General features: G+C 40.1%; 1 protein-coding gene across 1 annotated transcript; it reads right to left on the bottom strand.

Annotated features, from left to right (window-relative positions):
- Positions 1–1,811: 1,811 nt before the first annotated feature.
- On the bottom strand, positions 1,812–7,089 carry LOC123763254 (uncharacterized). Its single transcript, XM_045750364.2, has 5 exons — positions 6,665–7,089; positions 5,837–6,047; positions 4,160–4,352; positions 2,317–2,477; positions 1,812–2,099 (listed from the first exon to the last, which is right to left on the bottom strand). Exons 1-5 carry the CDS (start codon positions 7,087–7,089, stop codon positions 1,812–1,814), a joined length of 1,278 nt encoding a protein of 425 aa, XP_045606320.2.
- Positions 7,090–9,504: the final 2,415 nt, after the last annotated feature.

Raw genomic sequence — 9,504 nt, 5'->3', positions numbered from 1 at the left:
TGTGCAAGAATGTAAGAACTCTTGTATATATAAATAAATAAAATAATTATAATGCGTCCTACACCCATCCCGTGGTCTATACACCCTTCATTCTTTTCACTATAGAATATTGCAAGTTGTTGAACACTGTACCAGATGGGCTGTGGTGGCTACGGTGGTCTAGTAGCATCCTGGTCAGCCGGGGAGCCAAGAGCAGCAGTCGAGTGTAGCTGGGGAGCAACAGCGGTGGGTATAGTAAGGTACACCTGATATTGGTGTCAAGACCTGGCTAGGGTCGCCCTCACGGAAGACATCTCCCGTCACGCAGGGTGCAGTCGCACCTCTACAGATCTCCAGTATCAGCTCTTGGTACTGGTAATGGCTCAAAAGGGCCACCACTTACGAGCTATTCATGCCCGTGCCACCTTTTGGGTGGCTTAATCTTCATCATCTAGGGTCGCCCTGGCCCACTTGTACGAGAGTACCCTAGAGTGGTGGTGGCTCGGATAGCCGGGCAGGTACGAAGAGGCCCCACAGTTACAACCGCGCTCCTGTGCCAGGTAAGTCCACTACGGGTTCACCATAACCCGTGCTACTTGGAACTTTTGTTCCCAGTAACTAAATCTTAAACAACGGTGGTGACTGGCACTGGAGGAGTGAGAAGGCTGCCTAAAGGGAGCGATATACTTAGAACATAGAGACGAATAGGTGGTGTGTGTATACTCAGGAGAGAGGTTTGGTGTGATATCAACTCCTAGATCTTTCTCTCTGTCCGTTTCATGAAGGACTTCATCTCCCATTCTGTATGCTGTGTTTGGCCTCCTGTTTCCACTGCCTAGTTTCATTACCTTACATTTACTTGGGTTGAACTTTAGTAGCCATTTGTTGGACCATTCATTCAGTTTGTCTAGGTCATTCGTGTAGTCTTATACTGTCTTCCTCCGTCTTAATCCTCCTCATAATTTTTGCATCAACAATGAGAGGAATGATTCTATACCATCTAGAAGGTCATTTACATATATAAGAAACAGTATGGGTCCAAGGACTGAACCCTGCGGGACCCCACTGGTGACGTCTCGCCAATCTGAGACCTCACCCCTCACAGTGACTCGCTATCTTCTGTTACTTAGGTACTCCCTTATCCAACGAAGTACCTTCCCTTTCACTTCTGCCTGCATCTCCAGCTTTCGCACTGGTCTCTGGTGTGGCACTGTGTCAAAGGCTTTCTGGCAATCCAAAAATATGCAGTCTGCCCAAATCTCTCTTTTTTTGTCTGATTCTTGTTGCCTGATCGTAGAATTCAATTAATCCTCTGAGGCATGACTTGCCATCCCTGAAACCATGTTGGTGTTGTGACACAAAGTTCCTTCGCTCCAGATATGTGTAATTACCTAAGTGTAGTTACAGGATGAGAGCTACGCTCGTGGTGTCCCATCTTCCCAACACTCTTTGTCATATAACGCTTTGAAACTGTGTGTGTGTGACATATGTGGTGTTATGAATAATATATAATTTATGTTCATAAGGCCTAAATACCCGACTGATTGACTTAGGCCAATCAAAAACTAAACAGATTATTAATTCAGGCCTACCTAAAAACATATTATTAATTCAGGCCTACCTAAAAACAAACAGATTATTAATTCAGGCCTACCTAAAAACATATTATTAATTCAGACCTACCTAAAAACATATTATTAATTCAGGCCTACCTAAAAACATATTATTAATTCAGGCCTACCTAAAAACATATTATTAATTCAGGCCTACCTAAAAAATATTATTAATTCAGGCCTACCTAAAAACCAAACAATGACATGTCTACCATAGATCTATGAGAGACAGTATTTATCACCGACACCGAGAAATCTATTACAAATGTAATTCATTAACATATCAGCGTACTGTTCAATTACAATGTAGCCAACGTGGTAAACATCATTACATTTCCAGGTATTATCTGGAGTTTGTCTGTGATGTTTGACACATTGTTGTACATACTGGTTAGCGAGTGGGAGGGTGCTGTCCCAGACGAGCACCCCGCTGCCAGACAACCACTCCCTGGCTAGGCTGTTAAACTGGTCCGTAACAACATTATTGTGCCGGAACCATTCGCCAAGCTGAAATAAAAAATAAATCTCTGCGTGAAATGACACTCTATGACACTGAGGCATCTATATCATGAAGATGGTTCAATCGCGCCTATATCAAGTTAGATCAAACCAACATGCGATCTTAATTGCAACTACAAACTAACCGGCACAGGATATCGGAGTAAACATAAATTCTACAGCATGTTGCAAGTTGTGGAAGGCAGCATAAGCCTCTACAACATACCGGGACGTGATCTTGTAGCTTAAAGATAACTGCAGTGTGGCGCGCGAGGCGTGAGAGCTGGCGCGAGAAGTTCCTCAGCTGCTGTTGGTACTCATCAAGGAACATCAACGACGATAGTATTTTCTCGTCCCACGACTCCACGATCCAGTGTGTCCCGGAATCTGTGTTTAAGTTTTAATACATTTTAATAAATTATTATATGTTGTACCTAGTAGCCAGAACGTCGTACTTGGCCTACAATGCAAGGCCCAATTTGCCTAATAACCCAAGTTTTCCTGAATTTATATTTTTTTCTAATTTTTTTCTTATAAAATCTAGTTTTTTTATAAATTTTTTTATTAAAACTAGACCAATCTAGTTCATTATGTATGAGTTCATTTTATTTGTTTTGAGTTAAAACTAACGTAGATATATGACCGAACCTAACCAATCCTACCTAACCTAACCTAACCTATCTTAACCTAGCCTAAACTAATATAACTAAGTCAATAATTTATGTTCATAGTATACTATACTATAATAATAATAATTCAAATAAACCAATTGGAAACAATTTATGGAAAATAAATAAAATCACTCTGCCTATTAGGCAAATCGGGCCTTGCATAGTAGGCCGAGAAATGCGTTCTGGCTACTAGGTACGACATATATATATATATATATTGGTAGCAGTCTTTCTTGTAAGCATTTGTTGTTGAATATGACCGAAAGGGTATGATTAATGATTCTAACACGAATCTTCTCAATATTTCTTATTTTTTCTTCACTATCGAGGGTAGTTGTGCAACAGTTTTGCACAAGCAACAGGATTCCATCAAGGAGCATATAATCTCCTCACACAACCAGACCATCACCAGAGAAATCTTAACAAGCAACACAGAAATTATCGACAGATACAACGACAACAGAAGACTCGACATCAGCGAGCCCCTACACATAAAAAAGTCAGCACCAGCAATCAACAACCAATTAACATATAAATAAATTCAACAACATGTTGCAAGTTGTGGAAGGCAGCATACCCATTTCAAGACCCCGATCCAACACAGAAACAGTTGAAGCAATAGCCTTAATACCCATATGCCATCCCTGAATTGACTCATCTACGTGTTCATCTCAATCATGTCCTGTATCACCTCACTCCAAGCCTTGGTATTGCATGTAAAACTTGTCTTTGAAAATGTAAGGAGTGCCTCGCGAAATGCTTGCCAAGGCGCGTCAGACCATAAATAGTGAAAATTAACTTTGTAGAGTTAATTTTTCAACTTCCCTCGACATTGAAGAAAAACATAAGACATACTGAGATGATTCATGTTAGAATCATTAACCTTACTCCTAATTACCAACAAAATATTACTGTACAGATGCATCCTGTGACGAGGACAGTTCTAGAAATTTAAGAAATCCAATTAATCTTTTTATGATTCTGATACTGAATCATGATCATGTGTTTGGGTTATGTTTGTTATGTGTTTGTGATCATATATCATCAAGGAGAACATATGGGAGGATCTACAAGACAGACCAACTCATGGGTGTGTGCACAATAAACTATATCCTTACTACAATGACCCGATGGGGGCAATCATCAAATCAATCAGCCATCAGGCTCTTCTCCGTCCTTTGGGAGAAATTAAATAAAATGAACATGAGAGCGAAAACAAGACTATACTGAGTCTGAAAGAAAAGGAGCTCTACTTGAGAGAGAAAATGAGACCATGCCCAACCTGAGAGAGAAAATGAGACCACGCCCAACCTGAGAGAACGGAGACCATGCCCAACCTGAGCGAGAAAAGAGACCATGCCCAACCTGAGAGAGAAAACGCCACAATACCCGACCTACCACCAACAAGGAGAAGAGAAGGCGTGCGTTGTGGGGGTCCGAGCCACTGGTGAAGGAGGTGTGGCAGTTGGGCGTGGTGAATGTCCCAGTAGAAGGTGAGTCTCAAGGGCACGTCCAAATGCACCACGTCTATGGTTTCATGGTACATGTTCCATCCCTTCTCGAAAATTAACTCGACGTCCCTCCACTCATCCTGTAAGTTTAGGACACCATAATATAAATAATAATAATAATAATAATAATAATAATAATAATAATAATAATAATAATAATAATAATAATAATAATAATAATAATAATAATGATAGTAATGAAAATATTATGTTATTCTGATGTGTTAATTTGCAGGCTGAAAAGGTTATTTCCTAAATAATTCTAAACCGGAATTCACGTCCCCCCCTAAAAAAAAGGGCTTCTAAATGTAAACTAGATGACCAACCAAGATTAATAATCTATAGAATTGAATCCGATGAAAAATCAAAGGAAACCAACCAATATATATATAATATCAAGTGCAGGAATAGGCTATTGACAGGTGGCATGAGGCTTTAAGAACAATTAGTTGGGTGGTAGGACAGTCCAGCTTGGTGGTACATAGTGAAACAAGGGTCTGCATATATGATGCCGTGATACTGAATAAAATATAACGTGGTATGCCTTAGGGAATGGGAATAAGCACTAGTATGTGGGATAATGCCGGGCTTCTCGCCTGCTAGATGGGACTGCTCTTTATCCTGTAGTGTTCCCTTCCCTTACTAATTGAGCTTGAAGCCACGATTGCCCGAATCGCTGTGCGTATTAGTGGCTTTAGACTTTATATGTAAGAACTCTATCTATAAATCCAACTTTATGTTTGTAACTCATCTTCTATATATGTACTTTTACCTGACTAAACATTTGAATTTGAATTTGACAATGAAGGACAGACAACAGGATATGGCTTACCCGCCGAATCCATAAATGTCAAAACGCAAGTACTTAAGGTCATAATTACATACGTCTGCACTTATGCAGCTACCCAAGACTATATGAAGGTCAAAATACAACGGGAAAAATCCTTAGAAATAATGGGACGTTTGGCAAGCCACAGATAAATTTATTTATATTCTTTTTTTTTTTCTTTTTTTTTTTTTTCTTTTTGAGATATATACAAGAGTTGTTACATTCTTGTACAGCCACTAGTACGCGTAGCGTTTCGGGCAAGTCCTTAATCCTATGGTCCCTGGAATACGATCCCCGCCGCGAAGAATCGTTTTTTCATCCAAGTACACATTTTACTGTTGCGTTAAACAGAGGCTACAGTTAAGGAATTGCGCCCAGTAAATCCTCCCCGGCCAGGATACGAACCCATGACATAGCGCTCGCGGAACGCCAGGCGAGTGTCTTACCACTACACCACGGAGACTGCAATATTAATATTCATTTAATATTGGAAAAAATATAAGCAGCCAGACGAGGAGTCACAATAACGTGGTTGACATATGTTGACCAAACCACACACTAGAAAGTGAAGGGACGACGACGTTTCGGTCCGTCCTGGACCATTCTCAAGTGTATTGTGAGAATAGTGGATTCCACAATCGACTTGAGAATGATTCAGGACGGACCGAAACGTCGTCGTCCCTTCACCTTCTAGTGTGAGGTTTGGTCAACATAATCAGCCAGTAAAGGACTCACCTTCTCAAAGGAATTCAGTCGGTACTTGACCCTGGGACCAGCAATTCGCTTGACTAGGATCTCGAAGACGTTCCTTATGTGCGAGTCTCCCAGGAACACCCAGTGCTGACCTCCAGCTCCCTCGGCCTTCACATGCAGTGCTTCTTCTGTTAGTGTTGCAACGGTCGGAGTTCCCGCTGCTTTTGCTCTGCTTGCTTCTGATAGGCTACTCCTGCGGAAGTGTTAATATGGTTGTCAACACATGATAGCCTCTGATTGATAAACACGCGCACCCTACCCTTTCCTCCAAGATACATGGACACATATATACTGCCACTATCTCTTCTAACTTATATTTAATTCTTCCATAATAAGATGTGCATAGAGATGTAATGCTTACTTAATCTCCATGAAATTGGATCCTGCAGAGATGATAGGAACATATGAATACATGAAACTGCAGAAGGCCTATTAGCCCATGTAAGTTCCTATTTATATGCAAACAGTAAGTCGCAATAACGGGGCAGAAAATTAGACATATAATGCACACATTTGAAAATAAAGGTAGTGACGACGTTTCGATCCGTCCGCCAAAACCAATGCTTAGTGGGCACACTATCCAAGTGGCGTTGGTTCGTTAAAAAAAATGTTTATGAATGATTAAAAAATGGCTATATGTTTAAAGTGCGATTGCGGCAATCTAGCGACCCCATGTCAATATGTCATAACCATTTGTGTCTAATCAATAGCACTTTTAGCATCGCAGTGATCTATGAACCTTTTGAGCACTAATGTGAGATGAACAGCTTAATTAATGACTTTTGATACAAGAGAATAATTATGACTAACGAAGATAACCTTTGTGTTCCGACGTTCCCAGGACCGCTTCGTGTAGCGCACTCCAAGATGTTACTCCCGTTGTCCTTGGCGTAGTCAACCATCCTGCAGCAGGTGTTGGTGGCCCGTAGTTCTCTGTACCGGTAGCATTTCACAGATAATGCCGCAGGTGCCTCCACTTTCCGGGCTCCCGGTACTCTTCCAGTACCGGGAATGAAACTCCAAGGCTCAGCTGAAGAGGAACGGCCATACTGACAAAGGACTACGACACCAAAGCATAGAGTTGCCGCTATTACTGACGGCCAGCAGCACCGCCTGTCTTCTGTCTTAAGAAGCATCGTGAGACGGGCAGCTGATACTTCTGAAACTTTGGATTGTGTTACATTGACAACATTTACCAACATAAGGTAATTCACTGGAGAATTACACAATGCCATCGAGATTTTCAGATTATGCCAAAGATTGTGCAGCATAAGTATTGCCGCAAGCAAAATCCATACTTAGCCATCATAACTATGTTGAAATATTTATTCTTCCTTGTAAAAGGAAGGTTCAGGTTAAACTAAACTGTTTAACATGTAATTTGTATATTCCGTCAAGACATGCAGAGGAGTCAACCAACTAAGCTATGAGCTAAATGAATATGAACCTGCTTGGAAAGCGAATAAATTTCTATATAAAGAAAATACGCCCGCAGCCCTTCCTGGGGTCGGCTGCGCGCGCATGGGATGGAGCATTTACAAGCAAGGCGTTGACTCTGCTCTCCCTTACGGGCTATTCATGCCCGTGTCACCTCTTGGGAGTGGTTTAATCTTTATCAATCAATCATCATCTGCTCTCCCTTATTCTCTGTGGCTGCTCAACTGGCTGGCAAGTGGGTCCAAGAAGCTCCAAGCAACAACCTTACTTAAATTACTTAAATTTTACTTGTAACTTTAATGTAACTTTTCTGCAATTTACTCATTACGAGTAATGAATATTTTTCACATATTTGGAGTTTGAAATTACGACATTTTATACCGAATATATATATATGCCTAATGGTGAAAACTGCAATGGGTCATATTTTGCACAAACCCCCCTGCAGTTTTCAAAACATCTGAAATGTCGGAAATTTGACTACTGAGGGTGATTTTTGAGCCGAATTCTGACTCTTTGCCCCTATTTTCATTTTCAAAATTGCGACTTTTAATAACGCAAATATGCCAATTACTGAAAACGGCGATGGGTCATATTTTGCCGAAATCACCCTGCAGTTTTCAAAATATCTGAAATGTCGGAAATTTGACACCTTAACGTGATTTTTGAGCCGAATTCTGACTCCCCGCATCTATTTTCATTTTCAAATTACGACTTTTAACACCGAAAATATGTCAATTACTAAAAACGGAGATGGGTCATATTTTGCCCAAACCCCCCTGCAGTTTTCAAAATATCAGAAATTTCGGAAATTTGACTCCTGAGCGTGATTTTTGAGCCGAATTCTGACTCTCCGCGCCTATTTTCATTCTCAAATTACGAATTTTTATACCGAAAATCTGCCAATTACTGAAAACGGCGATAGGTCATATTTTGCCCAAACCCCCCTGCAGTTTTCAAAATATCTGAAATGTCGGAAATTTGACTCCTGAGCGTGATTTTTGAGCCGAATTCTGACTCTCCGCACCTATTTTCATTTTTAAATTTCGAATTTTTATACCGAAAATATGCCAATTACTGAAAATGGTGAGGAGTCATATTTTGCCCAAACACCCTTGCACTTTTTAAAATATCTGAAATGTCGGAAATTTGAGTCCTGAGCGTGATTTTTGAGCCGAATTCTGACTTTCTGCACCTATTTTCATTTTCAAATTACGAATTTTTATAAAGAAAATATGCCAATAACTGAAAACGGCGATGGGTCATATATTGCGCAAACCCCCCTGCAGTTTTCAAAATATCTGAAATGTCGGAAATTTGACTCCTGAGCGTGATTTTTGAGCCGAATTCTGACTCTCCGCACCTATTTTCATTTTTAAATTTCGAATTTTTATACCGAAAATATGCCAATTACTGAAAATGGTGAGGAGTCATATTTTGCCCAAACACCCTTGCACTTTTTAAAATATCTGAAATGTCGGAAATTTGACTCCTGAGCGTGATTTTTGAGCCGAATTCTGACTCTGCATCTATTTTCATTTTCAAATTACGACTTTTTATACCGAAAGTATGTAAATTACTGAAAACGGTGATGGGTCATATTTTGCTCAAGCTCCTGCAATTTTCAAAATATATGAAATGTCGGAAATTTGACTCCTGAGCGTGATTTTTAAGCCGAATTCTGACTCTCTGCACCTATTTTCATTTTCAAATTACGACTTTTTATAACGAAAAAATACCAATTACCGAAAACGGCGATGGGTCATATTTGGCCCAAAATTTCCCCTGCAGTTTTCAAAATATCTGAAATGTCAGAAATTTGACGCCTGAGCGTGATTTTTTAGCCGAATTCTAACTCTCTGCACCTATTTTCATTTTGAAATTACGACTTTTTATACTGAAAATATCCCAATTACTGAAAACGCCGATGGGTCATATTTTGCCCAAACCCTCCTGCAGTTTTCAAAATATCTGAAATGTCGGAAATTTGACCCCTGAGCGTGATTTTTGAGCCGAATTCTGATTCTCTGCACCTATTTTCATTTTCAAATTACAACTTCTTATACCGAAAATATCCCAATTACTGAAAACGCCGATGGGTCATATTTTGCCCAAACCCTCCTGCAGTTTTCAAAATATCTGAAATGTCGGAAATTTGACCCCTGAGCGTGATTTTTAAGCCGAATTCTGACTCTCTACACCTATTTTCATTT

This window comes from Procambarus clarkii, chromosome 49, assembly GCF_040958095.1.
Source record: "Procambarus clarkii isolate CNS0578487 chromosome 49, FALCON_Pclarkii_2.0, whole genome shotgun sequence".
Classification (NCBI taxonomy): domain Eukaryota; kingdom Metazoa; phylum Arthropoda; class Malacostraca; order Decapoda; family Cambaridae; genus Procambarus; species Procambarus clarkii.
This window is presented reverse-complemented; position numbering and strand designations above follow the sequence as displayed.

What these genes read in the sequence shown, in the direction of transcription:
- LOC123763254 (XM_045750364.2), bottom strand. Translation starts at nt 7,089, where the DNA reads ATGGCATTGTGTAATTCTCCAGTGAATTACCTTATGTTGGTAAATGTT. An exon ending in TTCTCTTCTCCTTGTTGGTG is followed by an intron (nt 2,478 to 4,159) that starts GTAGGTCGGGTA and finishes ACTTAAACACAG; the next exon opens with ATTCCGGGACACACTGGATC. An exon ending in AGCTACAAGATCACGTCCCG is followed by an intron (nt 2,100 to 2,316) that starts GTATGTTGTAGA and finishes TTTTTATTTCAG; the next exon opens with CTTGGCGAATGGTTCCGGCA.